At 40.4% G+C, this 23421-nt stretch overlaps 1 protein-coding gene across 1 annotated transcript in view; it reads left to right on the top strand.

The window, feature by feature from the left end:
* Positions 1–23421, top strand: part of HEPHL1 (hephaestin like 1) — a 387436-nt gene that overhangs the window by 289552 nt on the left and 74463 nt on the right. Inside the window, exons 11-12 of the mRNA XM_053708616.1 lie at positions 12072–12284; positions 15179–15395. Coding sequence (XP_053564591.1) covers positions 12072–12284; positions 15179–15395 — 430 coding nt within the window. The remainder of the gene's footprint in view (positions 1–12071; positions 12285–15178; positions 15396–23421) is intronic.

Below are 23421 nucleotides of genomic sequence, written 5' to 3'. Positions count from 1 at the left end.
TGTACATTCATCAAAGGTTACAGTGGCAACCGGCAGCGAGTATTCCTACGGTTGCGGGAGCTGCATCTTATTGGTGTGATGGATTGTCTGATCTTAGTACAGAGGAAACTACAGTAGAGGAGATCCAAGATAAGATCAAAGCACTCAAATTGGCTATTACCTTTATCTGTGATGCCAATATGCAGATAATTTGTCTGGGAGTTAAGATGTCTAGCTTCACGTTACTAGCCCGCAAGGCTCTTTGGTTAAAATCTTGCTCGGCCGATGTCTCTTCTAAGGCCAAGCTTTTGGCTTTACCAAAGACTCTGTTTGGACGTGGAGGGCAAATGACAGGCACTTCAATAACCAAACGAGTGCAAAAAAATATTATAAAATGAAAAAACGTTAATAGAAAAAATGTATAAAATACATATAAGGCTGAACACAGAGACAGGGGGGACAAGACAAGCATAGCCTGACGCGTTTCGTGCCCTCTAGTGGCGCTTATTCATTGGCTAAAGCACCAGGTGAGTGATACCTATTTAAAGGGAAAAGACATTAACCCTTTATGTGCAAGAAAGTATTAAAAACAAATAAATGTTAAAAACATTCACAATTTTACATTGAGATCACTGTACAAAAAGTATATACAAGTTCTGACAAACCAACACCAAAAAAGTAGAGTTCTAAGACTGCCTGAGAATCATAGTAAATGTATAAAATACTATATGTTAAATTAGAATGTATATGAATAGGATCCATGTCGGCAAAAATATGCATAACCCTATGTATGTACTATAGGGATTCTAAATAGAATATAGAATTATTATATTAAGCAGTAGGGATGCACCGAAATTTCGGCAGCCGAAATTTTCGGCCGAAAATGAGCCTATCCCATTCGGGCCGAAAGAGGGGCAAACCGGCCGAAAATTGCGTGCTCTATCTGCCCCACACCTACACTTACTGGCCGCCGCTTACTGCATCTACTTGCACCTAAAATTAAGGATGGTGTAGCTAGAGGCCTTCTCGGCCGTTTAATTAGCAACTACATTTCCCACAACACCACTCACTGCAGCACAGCCTCCTCCCTCCTTTCCTACCTAGAGCGGTTCCTTCCTCTTTTTGCAAAATCTGCACTTCCTGTTCTGAAAGGCTCCGGTGTACTGTTTGCTTAGTGCTGTAGAAGAAGAGTTGCTCCGGTTCAGTGGTTCAGCAGTTCACCTCTGTGAGAGACAACGGAGGTTTGATTTACAGTTGTGTAGTGTGAGGAGGTAGAGGGGGGTTGCTCTGTGTTATGCTGTTGTAAATCAAACCTCCGTTGTCTCTAACAGAGCTAAACTGCTGAACCGGAGCAACTCTTCCTCCACAAAATGCTGAATAATTGCAGTAATAGACAAAGCTTCTACGTTTTAAATCCCTAGTAAACAGTTATACAAGCAGGGCTTTTACTTAGTGTGTGTACCACATGTGTGACTTTTTTGTGCTGTTATTTAGTCTGTAAATAGTGTGTGTGTGAGCTGTGTATAACATATTTACTGTATAACCTATATATATATATATATATATATATATATATATATATATATATATATATATATATATATATATATATATATATATCTACTCATAACCTAAATATACAAAGCTTATCTGCTCTTTATTAAACCCAACAAATACCACACTACAGTTTTGTGCTGTTATATAGCCTGTACATAGTGTGTGTGAGCTGTGTATAACCCATAAATATCGAATACACAGCTTATCTGCTCTTTATTAAACATGACAAATACCAAACTGCAGCTCTGTGCTGTTATATAGTCTGTAATTAGTGTGTGAGCTGTGCATAACAACTATTTACTGTGTATAACCCATATACAGTATATCTAGTTATAAGCTAAATATCTAATACAAAGTGTATCTGCTCTTTATTAAACCTAACAAATACCAAGCTGTAGCTCTGTGCTGTTATTTAGTCTGTAATTAGTGTGTGTGAGCTGTGTATAACATAACTATTACACATGCAGTATTCCTGATCTGCCAATAAATATTAATACTGCAGTGTAAACCATTTCTTGCAAGTTTTAATTGTCTAGCCCTTACTGTTTTGCATAGATAGAAAGGTTTTCTAGGACTATACTAAATTTGGATAACTAGTAAACCAAAAGAAAATCTCTTAAATCTGATTCTGTTACATAGAACTGAATGAAGAATGTATATTGATATTAAATAATCAACAATATATTATTCTTCACTCATTCATATATAACAGAAACAGATTTAACAGATTTTTATTTATATTGCTTTTTAAAGTTATTTTTTTGTCCAATTTCAGTGTGGTTAATGGTTATTTATTTATTGGCTTGTATTTTTTTTTATTTCAGATCCATTAAATTCATTAAAAACTGTAATATAAAATTATAGAAAAAAAACTATTTTAAAATCATTTTTGAAAAAAAAAGTCAGTTTCGGTTTCGGTTTCGGTTTTCGGCCAAGGGCATCCTGAATTTTCGGTTTCGGTTTCGGTCCAGAATTTTCATTTCGGTGCATCCCTATTAAGCAGGGACATAAACATGCCTTAAGTGAAATAATACTGAGAACAAGCCTAAACAAGGTACCAATGATGCTATAGTTTTTACTACTGAGTATTCCATGCATTACGATGCGGTGGTGAAAATTTTAAAAAAACACTCCCATTTATTATTGGGAGATGACATTCTCAAACCACTTGTAAAAAACTTTAGGTATGTCCCTAAAAAACCAAGGACACTAGGGAAGGTACTTGCTCCCAGTTTGGTCTCTGACATTAAGAGTGTTCCTTTAGGGGACTGGTTATCAAAAAAGGGCCTTTTTAAATGTGGGAGCAGAGATTGTATTACTTGCCCTAATCTTATCAGAGGTAAACAATTTTCCTCAAGTGTAGACAGCAAACAATATGCCATAGATTTTTATGCTAATTGTAAAACCAAATTTGCTATCTATCTTCTGACTTGCAATATTTGCAAATGTCAATACGTGGGTAAAACCTCACGTGAAGTCAGAACCAGGTTTGGAGAGCATATGAGAGACGTCAAAAATTACTCTAAGGACTCAGCAGTAGCTAGTCATTTTAATGGTTTGCACTTCACTCATTTGGCAGACATGTCTGTTCAGATTATTGACATTGCCAGAATTCCAACTAGAGGGGGTAACAGGCGACGGATATTAGATAAAAAAGAAATATTTTGGATAATTAAATTAAATACATGCCATCCCCTTGGAATGAACAAAGCATGTGATATAAATTACCTCATAGATAACTGACTTGGTGTTAGTAATACATACACACTTTATTATTTTTCTATCTCCTTATAGAGAATAGGATATTGTAGCCATAACCTAATATCCTTACTTAAATTTCACTTAAGACATGTTTATGTCCCTGCTTAATATAATATTCTATTTAGAATCCCTATAGTACATACATAGGGTTATGCATATTTTTGCAGACATGGATCCTATTCATATACATTCTAATTTAACATATAGTATTTTATAAATTTACTATGATTCTCAGTCTTAGAACTCTACTTTTTTGGTGTTGGTTTGTCAGAACTTGTATATACTTTTTGTACAGTGATCTCAATGTAAAATTGTGCATGTTTTTAACATTTATTTGTTTTTAATACTTTCTTGCACATAAAGGGTTAATGTCTTTTCCCTTTAAATAGGTATCACTCACCTGGTGCTTTAGCCTATGAATAAGCGCCACTAGAGGGTGCGAAATGCGTCAGGCTATGCTTGTCTTGTCCCCCCCTGTCTCTGTGTTCAGCCTTATATGTATTTTATACATTTTTTCTATTAAAGTTTTTTAATTTTATAATATTTTTTTGCGCTCGTTTGGTTATTGCAGTGCCTGCCATTTGCCCTCCTGTTCATGTTACTACTAGCGATTTTGAGTCAATCGCAGGGTACGACACTCTGACAGCAACTCTCATTGGAGGATTTCTCTCTCACTTGCCGGTTCCGGTTCCGGACGCAGCTACACCGCGCTTACCCTCTGTGATTGCTAGCAGCACTCTGACTCTGTTTGGACGTGGTCTGGTGGAGATCATTTCAGAAATTACAGGTGGAAAGGGATCTTTCCTACCTCAGGACAAGAAGAATAGACCTAGAGGTCGTCAGACTTCTAATTTTCGTTCCTTTCCTAACTTTAAGGGACAAACGTCCTCCTCTTCTTGTTCAAAACCAGATCAACCCAGATCCTCTTGGAAATCCAACCAGCCCTTGAACAGGGGAAAACAAAACAAGAAACCTTCTGCTGACTCTAAATCAGCATGAAGGTTCCGCCCCTGATTTCAGTGTGGATCAGATGGGGGGGCAGGCTTTCTCTTTTTCGTCAAGCCTGAATACGCGATGTCCCAGACCCTTGGGCGGTGGACATAGTATTCCAGGGTTACAGAATGGGATTCAAGTCTTGCCCTCCAAGGGGCAGATTTTTCCTGTCAAGATTATCCTCAAACCAAAGTAAGGAGACCTTCTTAAATTGTGTAAAATAGCTATACTCTCTGGGATTCTATTAAAATCTATTTGTGGTTCCCAAAAAGGAGGGAACTTTTTGGCCTATTCTAGACCTCAAGTGTCTCAACAAATTCCTCAGGGCTCCGTCCTTCAAAATGGAAACTATTCATTCCATTCTTACTTTAGTACAGGAAGGTCAGTTTATGACAACCATAGACCTGAAGGACGTATACCTTAATATTCCCATTCACAGGGAACACCATCAGTATCTGAGGTTTGCCTTTCAGGACAGGCACTTCCAATTTGTTGGACTTCCATTTGGTCTAGCCACGGCTCCCGGAATATTCACAAAGGTTCTGGGGGCGCTATTGGCTGTGATCAAATCCCAGGGAATTGCTGTGGCGCCTTATCTAGATGACATCTTGGTTTAGGCATCATCTTTTCAACTAGCCCAATCTCATACAAAGATGCTATCGTCTTTTCTTCGTTCCCATGGGTTGAAGGTGAATTTGGAAAAAAGTTCACTTGTTCCATCTACCAAAGTGTGTTTCCTAAGGACTATAATAGATTCCCTGTCCATTAAGATTTTCCAGACGGAGGCCAGAAACACCAAAGTTCTTACTTCCTGCCTTTCTCTCCAGTCTGCCTTTCGTCCATCTGTGGCTTAATGCATGGAGGTGATTGGTCTGATGGGGGCATCTATGGACATCATTACTTTTGCTCGGTTCCATCTACGACCGCTGCATCTTTGTATGCTCCGTCAATGGAACGGAGATCACTCAGATTTATCACAGAGGATGAATCTGGACCCTCTAACAAGAGACTCTGGCATCTACTTATCAAGCCGTCAACTTACTTGCATTCGACGGCACCAATACGCTCGCCTAAGATCGCCTAACATCGCTGCCACGGACCTGAATACGTTCTCCAAAATTATCAAAAAAGCTGTCAAAAAGCCGTGCACCAAGTACGGGGCGATGAGCAGCGGACTGTTGTTAACTAACAGTCATCGATCTCGCTGCTATTCGGCTTTTTCCCAGCTTGATTGGTACCCTGTCACTTAACACCCACACTATACTATACTGTTTTACCCCCTATACCGCCGCTCCCGGAGCCCACCGCAACTCTAATAAATGTATTAACCCCTAAACCGCTGCTCACGGACCCCGCCGCAACTAAATAAAGTGTTTAACCCCTAAACCGCCGCTCCCGGAGCCCACGCCACCTACATTATATTTATTAGCCCCTAATCTTCCGCCCCCTACACCGCCGCCACATACATTATACTTATTAACCCCTAATCTTCCGCCCCCTACACCACCGCCACCTACATTATACTTATTAACCCCTAATCTTCCGCTCCCTACACCGCCTCCACCTACATTATACTTATTAACCCCTATTCTGCCGCCCCAACACCGCCGCAACCTACATTATACCTATTAACTCCTAATCTGCCCCCCCCCCACACTGCCGCCACCTACAATACTTATTAACCTCTAATCTGCCGCCCCCTACACCGCCGCCACCTACATTATACTTATTAACCCCTAATCTGCCGCCCCCTACACCGCCGCCACCTACATTATATTTATTAACCCCTAATCTACCCCCCCTACACCGCCGCCACTATATTAAATTTATTAACCCCTAAACCTAAGTCTAACCCTAACAACCACTAACTTAAATATAATTTAAATAAATCTAAATAAATATTCCTATCATTAATAAATTATTCCTATTTACCAACGCTGCTATTACAGGTTTTCTTCAAGCCAGCATTAGCCTCAGAATAGTGAGCGTTGAGCAAAATTTAGCTTCACATCTAACTGTAATACCAGGTTGCTTACGGTAGCGGTAAGCTGGCAAAACATGCTTGTGCACGATTTCCCTATAGGAAACAATGGGGCTGAGCTGGCTGAAAAAAAACCTAACACCTGCAAAAAAGCAGCGTTCAGCTCTTAACGCAGCCCCATTGTTTCCTATGGGAAAATGAAATTTATGTCTGCACCTAACAGCCTAACATGAACCCCGAGTCTAAATACCCCTAATCTTACACTTATTAACCCCTAATCTGCCGCCCCGCTTTCGCTAACACCTACATTATAATTATTAACCCCTAATCTGCCGCTCCGGACACCGCCGCCACCTACATTATACTTATGAACCCCTAATCTACTGCCCCCAACATCGCCGACACCTACATTATAGTTATTAACCCCTAATCTGCCCCCCAACTATATTAAATTTATTAACCCCTAATCTGCCGCCGCCAACGTCGTCGCCACTATAATAAATGTATAACCCCTAAACCTAAGTCTAACCCTAACACCCCCCTAACTTAAATATAATTTAAATACATCTAAATAAATTTACTACAATTAAATAAATTATTCCTATTTAAAACTAAATACTTACCTATAAAATAAACCCTAAAATAGCTACAATATAACTAATAGTTACATTGTAGCTAGCTTAGGTTTTATTTTTATTTTACAGGCAAGTTTGTATTTATTTTAACTAGGTAGAATAGTTACTAAATAGTAATTAACTATTTACTAACTACCTAGCTAAAATAAACACAGTTACCTGTAAAATAAAACCTATGTTACAATTACACCTAACACTACACTATAATTAAATACATTCCCTAAACTAAATACAATTAAATAAAATTATCTAGTACCAAAAAAACAAAAACTAAATTACAGAAAATAATAAACAAATTACAAGATTTTTAAACTAATTAACCTAATATAATCCCCCTAACAAAATAAAAAAGCCCCCCCAAAATAAAAAAAGCCCTACCCTACACTAAATTGCAAATAGCCCTTAAAAGGGCCTTTTGCGTGGCATTGCCCCAAAGTAATCAGCTCTTTTACCTGTAAAAAAAGTACAAATGCCCCCCCAACATTAAAACCCACCACCCACACAACCAACCCTACTCTAAAACCCACCCAATACCCCCTAAAAATAACCTAACACTAACCCCTTGAAAATCACCATACCGAGAGAAGTCTTCACCCAACCGGGCCGAAGTCCTCAACGAATCCGGCAGAAGTGGTCCTCCAGACGGGTAGAAGTGGTCCTCCAGACAGGCAGAAGTCTTCATCCAGACAGCATCTTCTATCTTCATCCATCCGGCGCGGAGCGGCTCCATCTTCTAGACATCCAACGTGGAGCATCCTCTTCATCCGACGTCTTCTTGAACAATGACGGTTTCTTTAAGTGACGTCATCCAAGATGGCGTCCCTTCAATTCTGATTGGCTGATAGAATTCTATCAGCCAATCGGAATTAAGGTAGGAAAAATCCTATTGGCTGATGCAATCATCCAATAGGATTGGAACAGCCAATAGAATACGAGCTCAATCCTATTGGTTGATTGGATCAGCCAATAGGATTGAACTTCAATCCTATTGGCTGATTGCATCAGCCAATAGGATTTTTCCTACCTTAATTCCGATTGGCTGATAGAATTCTATCAGCCAATTGGAATTGAAGGGACGCCATCTTGGATGACGTCACTTAAAGGAACCGTCATTGTTCAAGAAGACGTCGGATGAAGAGGATGCTCCACGTCGGATGTCTAGAAGATTGAGCCGCTCCGCGCCGGATGGATGAAGATAGAAGATGCCGTCTGGATGAAGACTTCTGCCCGTCTGGAGGACTACTTCTGCCGGATTCGTTAAGGACTTCGGCCCGGTTGGGTGAAGACTTCTCACGGTAAGGTGATCTTGAAGGGGTTATTTAATTGTATTTAGTTTAGGGAATTAATTTAATTATAGTGTAGTGTTAGGTGTAATTGTAACTTAGGTTTTATTTTACAGGTCAATTTGTATTTATTTTAACTAGGTAGTTATTAAATAGTTAATAACTATTTAATAACTATTCTACCTAGTTAAAATAAATACAAACTTGCATGTAAAATAAAAATAAACCCTAAGCTACATACAATGTAACTATTAGTTATATTGTAGCTATCTTAGGGTTTATTTTATAGGTAAGTATTTTGTTTCAAATAGGAATAATTTAGTTAATGATAGGAATATTTATTTAGATTTATTTAAATTATATTTAAGTTAGGGAGTGTTAAGGTTAGGTTTAGGGGTTAATAAATTTAATATAGTGGCAGCGACGTTGGGGGCAGCAGATTAGGGGTTAATAAATGTAGGTATGTGGCGGCGATGTGGGGGGGGGGGACAGATTAGGGGTTAATAAGTATAATGTAGGTGGCGGCGGTGCCAGGGGCAGAAGATTAGGGGTTAATAAGTATAATGTAGGTGGCAGCGTTGTCAGGGGCGGCAGATTAGGGGTTAATAAGTATAATGTAGTTGTCAGCGGTGTCGGGGCGGCAGATTAGGGGTTAATAAGTATAATGTAGGTGGCGGCGGTGTAGGGGAGGCAGATTAGGGGTTAATAAGTATAATGTAGGTGGCAGCGGTGTGGGGGGGCAGATTAGGGGTGTTTCGACTCGTGGTACATGTTAGGGTGTTAGGTGTAAACGTTACCATAGGAATCAATGGGATATCGGGCAGCAGCGAACATGAGCTTTCGCTGCTTTCAGACTCCCATTGATTCCTATGGCATCCGCCGCCTCCAGGGCAGCGGATTGAAAACCCGGTACGATGGGCCAGAATAGTGGCGAGCGTACCTGGTAGAAATTTGATAACTAGCAAAAGTAGATTGTGCAGAATTTGCATTCGGAACATCTGTAATGACGTAAGCATCGATCTGTGTCGGACTGAGTCCGGCGGATCGTATGTTACGTCACAAAATTCTACTTTTTCCGGTCTGTAGGGTTTGATAACTAAGGGGAATCAGGCTCGCCACAAATACGCTGCAGAATTCCAGCATATTTGCGGTTGACTGCTTGATAAGTAGAAGCCTCTATCTCGTGATTAGTGTCACAAGAGCATCTGTCTCGGGGCACTTGCTTTCTGAGACCTTCCTGGGAAATTGTGACTACGGACGCCAGCCTGTCGGGCTGGGGAGTTGTTTGGGGTCCTCAAAAGGCTCAGGGCCTGTGGTCTCGGGAAGAGTCCTCTCTTCCCATAAACATCTTGGAGTAGAGTCCTCTCTTCCCATAAACATCTTGGAGTTGAGAATGCCCTATTAATGTGTCATTGGTCCGGTGTATAAGATTCCAATCGGAAAAAATCACCCCCCAGGGAGGGACTTGGAGTTCCTTAGCCATGAAGGTGGTGACTCGCATTCTGCAGTGGGCGGAATCCCACAATTGTCTTCTATCTGCCATCCACATTCTAGGAGTGGACAACTGGGAGGCATATTTTCTAAGCAGACAGACCTTTCATCCCGGGGAGTGGGCTCTCCATCCGGAAGTGTTCTCTCAGATATCCCTCAAGTGGGGGGGTTTCAGGGTCGGATCTGATGGCGTCACACCAAAACGCCAAGCTTCCAAGGTACGGTTCAAGGTCAAGAGATCCTCAGGCCGTTCTGATGCTCTAGCGGTTCCTTGGAGGTTTTCTCTGGCTTATCTGTTTCCTCCATTTGCTCTCCTTCCACGAGTCATTGCTCGTATCAAACAGGAGAGAGCATCAGTGATACTAATAGCTCCTGGATGGCCTTGCAGGATCTGGTTTGCGGATCTAGTAAGGATGTCCTCTCTACATCCTTGGAGGTTACCTCAGAGGATAGACCTTCTAATTCAAGGTCCTTTCCTCCATCCAAACCTAGATTCTCTGAAGCTAACTGCTTGGAGATTGAACGCCTAGTTCTGTCTAAACTTGTTTTTTCTGAAGTGGCCATTGAAACTATGATTCAGGCTCGAAAACCGGTTACTTGCAATATTTACCATAAGATATTGCGTAATTATCTTTATTGGTGTGAATCTAAGGGGTTCTCCTGGAGCTGGGTGAGGATTCCCCGGATTTTGTCTTTTCTTCAGGATGGCCTGGATAAGGGTATATCAGTCAGTACCCTAAAGGGTCAGATTTCTGCGTTATCTATCCTTTTGCACAAACGTCTGGCAGACCTACCAGATGTTCAAGCCTTTGTACAGGCCCAAGTTAGAATCAGGCCTGTGTTTAAGCCTGTTGCTCCCCCGTGGAGCCTTAATTTAGTTCTTAAAGCTTTGCAGCAGGCTCCGTTTGAGCCAATGCATGTTGTTGATATAAAACTGTTATCCTGGAAAGTTTTGCTTCTTCTTGCCATTTCTTCCGCCGCAGAGTGACTGAACTTTCAGATCTGCAGTGTGATTTCCCGTAGCTTATTTTTCATACTGATAATGTGTTTGTTTGTACTAAATTGGGGTTTCTCCCTAAGGTGGTATCGGATCGAAACATTATTCAGGAAATTGTTGTTCCTTCTTTTTGTCCTAATCCTTCTTCTCAGAAAGAACGTCTCTTGCATAACTTAGATGTTGTGCGGGCTCTAAAATTCTACTTGCAAGCTACTAAAGATTTTTGGCAATCTTTTGCCCTGTTTGTTGTTTTCTCTGGAAAACGTAAGGGTGAGAAGGCCACTTCTACTACTCTTTCCCTCTGGTTAAGAAGCATGATTCGTTTTGCTTATGAGACTGCTGGACAGCAGCCTCCTGAGAGAATTACGGCTCATTCTACTAGGGCTGTCTCCTCTTCTTGGGCTTTCAAAAATAAAGCTTCTGTGGAACAGATTTGCAAGGCGGCAACATGGTCCTCTCTACATACTTTTTCCAAATTCAACAAATGTGATACTTTTGCCTCGGCCAATGCTTTTTTTGGGAGAAAAGCGGTGGTACCTTCTGTTTAGGTCCTCCTGCCGTTTTTTTCTCCCTCCTTGTTCATTCCGTGTCCCCTAGTTTGGGTATTGGTTCCCACTAGTAATTGGAATGATGTCGTGGACTCTCCATGTCATAGGAAAGAAAACTAAATTTATGCTTACTTGATAAATTTCTTTCTTTACGGACATGGAGAGTTCACAACCCCACCCTCTTTTTTTTTTTTAATTCTAATTTGGGAATTTTTTTTGAGTTAACCTCAGGCACCTTTTCACCCTTGTGTTTTTCTTCCTTTCCATCTCCTTTAGCTGAATGACTGGGGGTTATGGGTAAAGCAGTCACACTTAACAGCTTTGCTGGGGTGCTCTTTGCCTCCTCCTGCTGGCCAGGAGTTTATTAGCCCACTAGTAATTGGAATGGTGTTGTGTCCGGAAAGAAAGAAATGTATCAGGTAAGCATACATTTTGTTTTATGTCTCTTTAAGTCTGAGGTATGTTAAGCAAAGTTGGAGAAAATAGCACTATCTATAAATAACATGAGTATTTTTATTTAAATTAAAAAATGCTACTTCATTGCCAGAACACTAGTATTAAAGGGGCATAAAACATTAAACACATTTTATAAGCATAGTATTGAAGTTATTTCCCACCTCTTTCTAGTCGAAATGGGCTGCCATGTTAGTATCTAGCTTTCATTGCATTTAAATGCTGACTCTTCTTCAGATAGCTGCAGTGTAACTTAGATTCCAAAATGGCAGCACTAATAATTAGCGGGAGATGCATGCAATCTATTTGTATAATGTCCCTTTAACTTACCTTCTTATCATTTAAATGGATTGATGTTTTACTTGCATATTGTTTACCATATTTTTCTTTTAGCTGTAAACGGCTTCATGTACGGTAATTTGCCAGGCTTGGATTTGTGCAGATTGGACAACGTATCTTGGCATCTACTTGGACTTGGCACAGAGATAGATATACATGGAGTTTATTTTGAAGGAAATACACTTCATTTAGGAGGACTGACAAGGGACACCATTAGCCTCTTTCCTCATACGACAATAACTGCATACATGCAGCCAGATACAGTTGGTATGTACTTGAATCTTACAGTATTATTTTAGTAGACAATGCACCTCTGAGCACTACAGTATAAAGATTTAGCTAGTGTTTAGACCTGTATAGCTCGATCGTTCTCCTAAATCCAAGAACTGGTATCTTCCCGGAAACTCACGCTCCTTAGTGTATTCTTTCACATTAAATCCTTTAATTTAACTGTGAAAAGGATGGGTTTTATTTTTATGAGAATTGGAAGGGCACACTATTTGGCCTCAGCAGTGGTGATAAGATAAGGAAGTGCTAAACAAATTTAGCTTATGGTGGCAACTCACATCTGTTCCAGTAACAAGTAGTGTGGGAAGATCAGCAATTGAAAAAATATTGCTGCAGTCTGAAAACAAGGTGTTAATGTATACAGAAAGTTTTCAGTCAACTGGTATGTTAATTTATTGCAAGACTGCTGAAAAGTCTTTAAGTTACTGAGCGTTTTATACTCTCTTAACTTGATCCAAATGTTTTATTAAGCAACATAATAAGCACAACTAAACCGAGAGCATGAGAAAGAATCCAGTAAAGCAGGGATGGCCAACTAGTGGCCAGTGGGCCACATGCGGTCCTCTGTATTTGTTTTTGTGGCCCCTGGGAAAAGTCGACCTAAAAATTTGTGTTTTTGGGATTTATGGAAAAGGGTCAGACAAGATGGCCTTTCTGTACTTGCTTTACCAGCTGCACTTACATGGTATCCCGTACCAGCCTCACCACCTGATTCTTGTCCTGTTATGGACTCTGCCCTTGCTTTGCCCCTTGGTACCTTGTTGTGGACTGATCTCCCGGTACCCAACCTTTGGCCTGTCCTTGGACTCTGCCCTTGCTTTACCCCTAGGCACCTTGTTGTTGGACTGATCTCCCGTTATCCGACCTTTGGCCTGTCCCTGAACTCTGCCCTTGCTTTACCCGTTGGTACCTTGTTGTTGGACTGATCTCCCGTTACCCGACCTTTGGCCTGTCCCTGGACTCTGCCCTTGCTTTACCCCTTGGTACCTTGTTATTGGACTGATCTCCCATTACCCAGCCTTTGGCCTGTCCTTGGACTCTGCCCTTGCTTTACCCATTGGTACCTTGTTGCTGGACTGATCTCCCGTTACCCAACCTTTGGCCTGTCCCTGGACTCTGCCCTTGCTTTACCCCTTGGTACCTTGTTGTTGGACTGATCTCCCATTACCCGACCTTTGGCCTGTCCCTGGACTCTGCCCTTGCTTTAATAGTGTAGGAAGTTTATTGCAATGGGGGTTGTGGCGGTTTAGGGGCTAGACGGACATTAAACCCCCAAAAAATCTTATATGATTCGGATAGATCATACAACTTAAAACAACTTTCCAATCTACTTCTATTTTCTAATTTTCTTCATTCTCTTGGTATCCTTTGTTGAATGAGCAGTAATGCACTACTGGGAGCTAGCTGAAAGCCAATGACAAGAGATATATATTTTCAGCCACCAATCAGCAGCTTCTGAGCCTACCTAGTTATACTTTTTAACAAAGAATACAGAGAACAAAACAATTAAATAGAAATGCATTAGAAAGTTCTTTATAATATAATGCTCTGTCTGAATCATAAAACAAAAATATTAGGTTTAATGTCTCTTTAAGTATTGTAGGGGGTTTATTGCGATGGGGTTTGTGTCGGTTTAGAGGTTAATAGCATAGGGATGTGTAGGGGGTTTATTGCAATGGAGGTTGTGTCGATGTATGGGGTTAATAGTGTAGGGGGTTTATTGTGATTGAGATTGTGGTGGTTTAGGGGTTACTAGAGTAGGGGTTTATATTGCGATGGTAGGTTCTTGCAGTTTAGGGGTTAAATAGTGTAAGGGTGTATAGCAATAGGGGTTGTGGTGGTTTAGTAATTAATATAGTGTAGGGGTTATTGCGATGGGTTTTTGGTGGTTTAGGGGTTAATAGCGTAGGGCTGTGTTTTCATTAAAAGAATAATGAATAAACAAATGTATTAACACATTTAGTTAATGTATTCATTTGTTATTCTTTTATTTCGTGCATGTTGCTGTTCATTTATTCGGTTGTGTGCCGAATGCATGAATTAGTCGATATTCAGACTAATACAGATTCGTCCAAATCAGAATTCACATGTCTAGTACATATTCAGGTCAGCAGAGGAGCAGGTGGACAGCAGCTTAAACTTAAAGGTATAGTAAACCCATTTTTATTCTTTTATGATTCAGAAAGAGCATGCAATTTTAAGTAACTTTTTAATATACTCCTATTATCAATTTTTCTTCGTTTATTGGTATCTTTATTTGAAAAATGGGATTGTAAGCTTAGGAACCCTCCCATTTTTGGTTCAGCACCCTGGCTAGTGCTTGCTGATTGATGGCTACATTTAGTCACCAATCAGCAAGCGCAACCCAGGATCTGAACCAAAAAGGGGCTCCTAAGCTTACATTCCCACTTTTTCAATAAAAAATGCCAAGAAAACAAAAAATGATATTAGGAGTAAATTAGAAAGTTGCTTAAAATTGCATGCTCTATCTGAATTATGAAAGTTTAATTTTGACTTTAGCGTCCCTTTAAATAAAGTTAAAGTAGTAGTTAGTGCTACTTCTACAATCCAGCAGAAGCACACAAATATTTTCTTTTTTGTATTTTTAATGGATTGTCAGGATTGTCAGAAACAAAACCTGAAGCCTACGTACTTATTGGCTAACCTGTAAATGAATTAACTGACAAGGACCTTGCTGGATCACTAAAGGATCACCTGCAAAAAAAGCCTTTCTGACTTTCAGAGTAATACAGCATGAAAGAATCAACTACATGTTTGTGTCACATGCATTCATTTGTTCATTTATTTTTAAAGTTGTTGTCCGTTGTTGTTGGGAAATTTTATAAAATCTCATGCACCATTTATCATTTTAGGTAGATTTGAAGTGAGTTGCCGAACAACTGATCACAATATAGGTGGCATGAAACAGCTGTATAAGGTATCTGAATGCTCTGATTCTTCACCCCCGGAGACTCAGTATGGCGTTGTAAGAAGCTACTTTATTGCAGCTGAAGAGATGGAATGGGATTATTCACCTGATAGGACATGGGAACTTGAAAAGCATGACGCAGTGGGTCAGGAACATGACAGGTAACTGTATTAAAGACACATAAATGTTGTTTAAAAAAATAGGTAATCCCTTTATTTACCTTGTATCTAAGCTTCTGTAGACTGCCTCCTTATCTCAGATCGCTTGACAGACTTGCATTTCAGGCAATTAGTTCTGACTCTTAAATAACTTCACGTGCATGAGCACAATTTTATCTATATGAAACACATGAACTAACACCCTCTAGCTGTGAAAAACTGTCAAATGCATTCAGAAAAAAAAGCATCATTCAAGGGCTCAGAAATTAGCATATGAGCCTACCTAGGTTTAGCTTTCAACTAAGAATAACAAGAGAACCAAGCAAATTTGATGATAAAAGTAAATTAGAAAGTTGTTTAAAATTACATGCTCTGGCCTCTAGTTATCAAGCCCCGTACGTACCTGCCATTGCCGGTCCCAATACGTCCGCCTAAGTTCGCCTCACATCGCCGCCGCAGACCTGAATACGCTCGCCAAAGTTATCAAAAAAGCTGTCAAAAAGCCGCGCACCAAGTACGGGGCGATGAGCAGCGGACTGTCATAGTTATCACTCATCCGATCTCGCTGCTCTTCGGCTTTTTCACAGCTTTATTAATAAGCTGTCACTAAGCACTCAACACTATACTATACTGTTCTACCCCCTATACCGGAGCCCCCCGCAACTAAATAAAGTTATTAACCCCTAAACCGCCACTCCCGGAGCCCACCACCACTCTAATTAACTTATTAACCCCTAAACCGCTGCTCCCGGACCCCGCCGCAACTATAATAAATATGTTAACCCCTAAACCGCCGCTCCTGGACCCCGCCGCCACCTACATAATACCTATTAACCCCTATCCTGCCCCCTATACCGCCGCCACCTATAATAAATTTATTAACCCCCCTATCCTGCGGATCCCGTACCCCTCCGCAACTAAATAAATTGTTTAACCCCTAAACCACCGCTCCCGGACCCCGCCGCCACCTATATTAAACTTATTAACCCCTAATCTGCCCCCCCTATACCGCCGCCATCTATATTAAACTAATTAACCCCGAAACCTAAGTCTAACACTAACCCTAACACCCCCCTAACTTAAATATTATTTTAATAAATCTAAATAAAAATTACTCTTATTAACTAAATTAATCCTATTTAAAACTAAATACTTACCTATAAAATAAACCCTAAGATAGCTACAATATAACTAATAATTATATTGTAGCTATTTTAGGATTTATATTTATTTTACAGGCAACTTTGTATTTATTGTAACTAGGTACAATAGCTATTAAATAGTTATTAACTATTTAATAGCTACCTAGTTAAAATAATTACAAAATGACCTGTAAAATAAATCCTAACCTAAGTTACAATTAAACCTAACACTACACTATCAATAAATACATTAAATAAATTACCTACAAGTAGCTACAATTAAATACAATTAAATAAACTAACTAAAGTACAAAAAAAAAGAAACACTAAATTACAGAAAGTAAAAAAGATTACAAGAATTTTAAACTAATTACACCTCATCTAAGCCCCCTAATAAAATAAAAAAATAAAAAAATAATAAAAGTCCCTACCATATACTACATTACAAAGTAACCAGCTCTTTTACCAGCCCTTAAAAGGGCTTTTTGCGGGGCATGCCCCAAAGTAATCAGCTCTTTTGCCTGTAAAAACAAATACAACCCCCCTCCAACATTAAAACACACCACCCACATACCCCTACTCTAACCCAAACCCCCCTTAAATAAACCTAACACTACCCCCCTGAAGTTATCCCTACCTTGAGTCGTGTTCACCCAGTCGGGCTGAAGTCTTCATCCAAGGGGTGCTGAAGATGTCTTCCATCCGATAGAAGTCTTCATCCAAGGGGCGCTGAAGAGGTCTTCCATCCGATAGAAGTCTTCATCCAGGCGGCGTCTTCAATCTTCATCCATCCGGAGCGGAGCCATCTTCAAAGCAGCCAACGTGGAGCCATCCTTCTTCACCGATGCCTACTCGCTGAATGAATATTACTTTAAGTGACGTCATCCAAGATGGCGTCCCTCGAATTCCGATTGGCTGATAGGATTCTATCAGCCAATCGGAATTAAGGTAGGAAAAATCTGATTGGCTGATCCAATCAGCCAATCAGATTGAGCTCACATTCTATTGGCTGATCGGAACAGCCGGAAAAGTGCCGAGCGTACCTGGTAGTCATTTGATAATTTCCAAAAGTAGTCAGATTGTGCCGAACTTGCGTTCGGAACATCTGGAGTGACGTAAGAATCGATCTGTGTCGGACTGAGTCCGCCGGATCGAAGCTTACGTCACTATATTCTACTTTTGCCGGTCTGTAGGGCTTGATAACTTAGGCGAATCAGCCTCGCCACAAATACGCTGCGGAATTCCAGCGTATTTGAGGTTGACTGCTTGATAACTAGAGGCCCCTATCTAAATCATGAAAGTTGTATTTGGACTTTACTATCCCTTTAAGTTTACATTCTGGGCCAGATTACGAGTGGCTCATTAATAGTTATGCACAATCGACATGGGGTTTATTGCGGCTGTTTGCGTGCGTTGGTTTTTCCGCTCGTATCACAAGTTAAAATTAAAAGTGATTGCTTGAGCACAATCACAATTTACTCTAGAATGATTACTGCATCCTCAGAGCTCTGGTTAACTGTTTTGTGAAACAAAAAAGTGTCACAAAACACCTCAAAAATACATTACAAAGTACAATTACATTAATAACACCATCTAATAAAAATTATTACAGGAAAAAATTGCACAAAAAAAGTTATAAAGGCTCAAAGATATGATGTCTAAGGTGTAGAAAAAAAAGCAAGCAGAGGGCTTTAACATTGAGATCCATACTTATACATGGCTAATGATGTATATGTGTGTATGTTTGTATATATATATATATATATATATATATATAAAAGCTTATATGTATGTACATATGTATTCATATGGGTATGTATGTATCTACATATCTACGGACATATATATATATATATAAATACATATATATATATAAATACACACATAAATACATATGTACAAATATATAAACATATATATATATATATATATGTGTGTGTGTGTGTGCGCATTGGAGCCCTTCACAGTTAAGTAGATGAAAACATGTAAAAAACATATTTATGCAATATTCATATTTCATAAAGTGTTATGCTGTGTATTTACTGTAAATATTTCACATTCCAATGTACTGCACATAGGGGAATATGTTCTAAGTGTTTGTAAATACATATTCCTATATATATCCATATATATGTGTACCTATATATATAATCAGGTGTGTGTGTATATATGTGTGTGTGTATATATGTGTATGTATGTATATATATATATATATATATATATATATATTTATACATATATATATATATATATTCCAATGGATTGTCCCCACTTGTAGCGCAAAAAATCTCTCTCCAAAGAAAAGTAAAACTTCCTTTATTGTAGTAACAAAAGTAAAAACATGCATGTGGTTCAGATCACTGACACTGTGTTTTTATATTAAGTGCTTTATTACAGTCGTGTGTAGGCTGTCATGTTTTTACTTTTGTTACTACAATAAAGGAAGTTTTACTTTTCTTTGGAGAGAGATTTTTTGCGCTACAAGTGGGGACAATCCATTGGAATATATTCTATTTACTCAGACGCTGACTACAGACCGGCTCAGTCTCCACAGCTGCAGATCTCCATACACTCTGAGCCAATTGCTCCCCAGCGTGTTACCGGACAGTGAGTGGTATACAGGTACCTTTTGAAATTATATTGCTAAAGTCTATGTGTGCGCTACTTACTTACAAAGTGTTCTTTTTTATATATATATATATATTTATGCATACAGGTTACCCTCAGTTTACTCCGGGGGTTAGGTTCCAGAAGGAATGGTTGTAAATCAAAACCACTGTAAATTGAAACCCAGTTTATAATGTAAGTCAATGGGAAGTGAGGGAGATAGGTTCCAGGCCCCTCTCGAAATTGTCATAAGTAACACCTAATATATTATTTTTAAAGCTTTGAAATGAAGACTTTAAATGCTAAACAGCATTATAAACCTAATAAAATAATCACACAACACAGAATATATAATTAAACTAAGTTAAATGAACCAAAATAAATTGCTAAACAGCATTATAAACCCAATAAAATAATCACAGAACACAGACTTCACTTGCATTTTTCTGCAAACAGTTCTTTCTATGCATTCCAATCTGGACTGATTTATAGACAGGAAGATCTTGTTCCTTTGAAATCTGCTCGATAGCTCAGGTCTGGTTAAACTGATTAATTTTGGCTTTTCTGCAACACAAGCGGACAGCTCCACCTACTGGTTATTTTAATAAATGCACTGCTTCTCAATGCTTTTCAATAGCAGTCACATGACTGGAATAAAAGGTTGTTATTTTGAAACGTTGTAAATTGAACCGTTGTAAAACGAGGGCCACCTGTGTATATATATATATATATATATATATATATATACACATATATAGGTATAAATATATATGTCCTTAATATGGGAAGAGTCCATAGCTGCATTACTTACTTGTGGGAAATACTGAACCTGGCCACCAGGAGGAGGCAAAGACACCCCAGCCAAAGGCTTAAATACCTCCCCCACTTCCTCTTAACCCCAGTCCTTCTTTGCCTTTCGTCACAGAAGGTTGGCAGAGAAGTGTTAGAATATTTTGGAGTAGTTTCTTATGGATGGTAGTACTCTTCAAGATGGGACTGGAGTTTTAAGTAGTCCTGTCAGCCTCTCAGTGAAAGCATGGATGAAAGTTAGAGTCCGGAGATGCAGGCAGAGTCTTTCTGCAAAACCATTCCGACTCATATTAACAGCTCCATAAGCAATCAGCGTTGACGAGTTTCACTGCCTGCTTTCTTCACTCAAGTCCATGTCAGAAGCGCTGCTACTATCTGTTACACTTGAAGGACCATGTTACTGTTCCACGACATAGATTCTGGTAAGATCGTTTCATATTTTATACATGTATGATAACGCAAGAAGACAGGGTCACAGTGTGGCTCCTTTTATCTGATTTTGTCTTGACGTTCGGGTGTCTTTCCGTCCTCCTTGCAACTCTAGCCTTGGAGCTTTTCAGTGAAGAGGCGAGGTCAGGTAGTTGACCATTTATCCTCGATGCTCTGTTGGGGCTTCGTGGGTGGTGTCTTGAGTTTGGTTCTCTGGGTCCAGTGTGGTAGCTCAGTTGGTAAATGCCCTGACTACAAAAAAGCCTGTGTAAAGGATCCAAGGTCACAGGTTCAAATCCCGGCAGGGCCGACTTCGCCCTTCATCTTTCCGAGGTCGATTAAATGAGTACCATTAAATTAGGTAATAATAACAACTATTACCTTAATGATGGCGAGCAATGTACAGGGTTCTCATTCGCCTTCGGGTGTTGGTTGCTACCCTGCCTTTGTGTGTAGCACATATTAATGCTTGCCTACGAGATTTCTTTGCGATCCAGGTGCCCTGGGTGCTGAATTTTAGTCTGTTAAGGAAGTCCTTCGTAGGAAGCAGCTTAGGGTTCCTCTGGAAGTTGGATCTTTGATTGATTCCTTTTTCGAGGACCCTAACCTAAGTCTGTGTCTCTCCTTAGATGGGCGTGGACGGTTCGCTCTCTCACTAGATGTTTCTGGTCCTGCGGGCCTCTCTCAGTAGTGGCTGGGGCTCTGTGAGAGATGCTTATTTTATGGCTTAGGCTTTAGATCCTTCTGACTGTTCCCTACTGGTCTTCTGGCGCATTTACACTGTTCCTGTAGACTCCAGGTATCTCACCTGGGTTGGCGATATGGCCGAGTGGTCTCGCCTCTATGGTAGGGTGGTTTTTCCATTGTTTAATTATCTTCGCTTCTAGAGAGGGGGTAGGGTTCTCTGGATTCGGAGTTACCTTACTATTTGGAGTGACCTGTGGGTCCTTGGTGTCTTGCCTTGTAAGTGGTTTTTCCCTTCTTGCGTTCCAGAATCCTGGAAGGGGAGTTGCGATGTAGTGACTGGTTCCTCCATTCCTGCAGCAGGAGGCTGAGGGTTTGTTCCCTATGGGGCTCCTGTTATATGTTGAATTCTGATATATCGATGCTGAGGATCCAAGGACTTTCTTCCATTGGGAAGTGTTCCTTGTTTTTAGAGGAAACAGCCATTTAAGGGGTTTCGTTCCCGAGCACAATGTCTATCCTGACTCATGGTAACATACCGTTTTTAGTGACGGTCAGCGGTCTAACCGGGGACCTTGTTCCTACGTTGACCCTTCCTTTCTCTTCTTTAAGTCTGGGACTCTTGTCTTTGGTCTTGACTAGCCTTTGGGCTAGGACCATTATCCTAGAGTGAAAATGGGGGTTGGTTACTCTATGCGGGTTGACCGTTTTCTTAGAGTCAGCTCTCTCCTTTTGTGGGAGGTCTTGGATGTCCTCCTTATTCCGCTGATGTTTGGTGCTAGGAGGGAATGCTCCTTGGAACCCAATAGTTGGAGGGCTGTGAGCCCTTGGAAGGAAGCTGGTCATTGGGAGTTCCTGTTCAGACAGTTGGTGTTCTTTTTGGAGAACTCTTTACTAGCTGCTGGGATTGTTATCCTATTTCTGCTGTCTCTGCTGTCTAGCTTGCAAATCTAGATCTATTATGAGGCAACGGGGAGCTCATGGTTTTCCTGGAGTACCTTTGGGTATGGTACAGGGTCAGGGATATGAGGGTGTTCCTCGAGTCCTTTTCGGGACATGTTTCCCTTTGTATGGATCTTTTTTTTCGTTCCTTGTGTTTCTAAGGGTTGTTCTATGTTCTGCAGAGTGGAATGATCCTTTGGATCTTTCACGAGAATTGTCTTCCATTTTGGGGGCAGATAGCAGTCCTTGTCTTGGCTGGGTACCTTCATGGGAGTCGTGATCCGCGGGGCTGACTCCTTGGAGGTTGTTTGGGCTTGACGGACTCTGGGACTGAGTGGTCTAGTTCGGCTTTGCCGGCTGTGTAACTAATGTGCAGAGGTTTTCACCCGTGTCGTCTATTTTTTTTAGGGTGTCGAGTATCAGACTGAGGTGCGTTTCGAAGGGGCCGCCTTTTGTTCCCTCCCGTTGTTTGCATTCAGTGTCCTCTAGCTCGGGTATTATTTTCCCAAAAGTAATGAATGCAGCTGTGGACTCTTCCCTTTTAAAAAGAAAAACATAAATTATGCTTACCTGATAATTTCATTTTCTTCTGAAGGGAAGAGTCCACAGCTCCCGCCTGTGTTTTTTAATTTGAGTCGGCTGTAATTTTTTGTTCTTCTGGCACCTTTTTTCACCCTGATATTTCTCCTACTGTTTCGTTTACCATTTTGGGGGCAGATAGCAGTCCTTGTCCTTGTCTTGGCTGGGTACCTTCATGGGAGTCGTGATCCGCGGGGCTGACTCCTTGGAGGTTGTTTGGGCTTGACGGGTTCTGGGACTGAGTGGTCTAGTTCGGCTTTGCCGGCTGTGTAACTAATGTGCAGAGGGCTTCAGGTTTTCACCCGTGTCGTCTATTTATTTTAGGGTGTCGAGTATCAGACTGTGGTGCGTTTCGAAGGGGCCGCCTTTTGTTCCCTCCCGTTGTTTGCATTCAGTGTCCTCTAGCTTGGGTATTATTTTCCCAAAAGTAATGAATGCAGCTGTGGACTCTTCCCTTTTAAAAAGAAAAACATAAATTATGCTTACCTGATAATTTCATTTTCTTCTGAAGGGAAGAGTCCACAGCTCCCGCCTGTGTTTTTTAATTTGAGTCGGCTGTAATTTCTCCAACATAGGTGTGTCCGGTCCACGGCGTCATCCTTACTTGTGGGATATTCTCTTCCCCAACAGGAAATGGCAAAGAGCCCAGCAAAGCTGGTCACATGATCCCTCCTAGGCTCCGCCTACCCCAGTCATTCTCTTTGCCGTTGTACAGGCAACATCTCCACGGAGATGGCTTAGAGTTTTTTAGTGTTTAACTGTAGTTTTTATTATTCAATCAAGAGTTTGTTATTTTAAAATAGTGCTGGTATGTACTATTTACTCAGAAACAGAAA

The sequence above is a fragment of the Bombina bombina genome, chromosome 3 (assembly GCF_027579735.1).
Source record: "Bombina bombina isolate aBomBom1 chromosome 3, aBomBom1.pri, whole genome shotgun sequence".
Lineage (NCBI taxonomy): Eukaryota > Metazoa > Chordata > Amphibia > Anura > Bombinatoridae > Bombina > Bombina bombina.
This window is presented reverse-complemented; position numbering and strand designations above follow the sequence as displayed.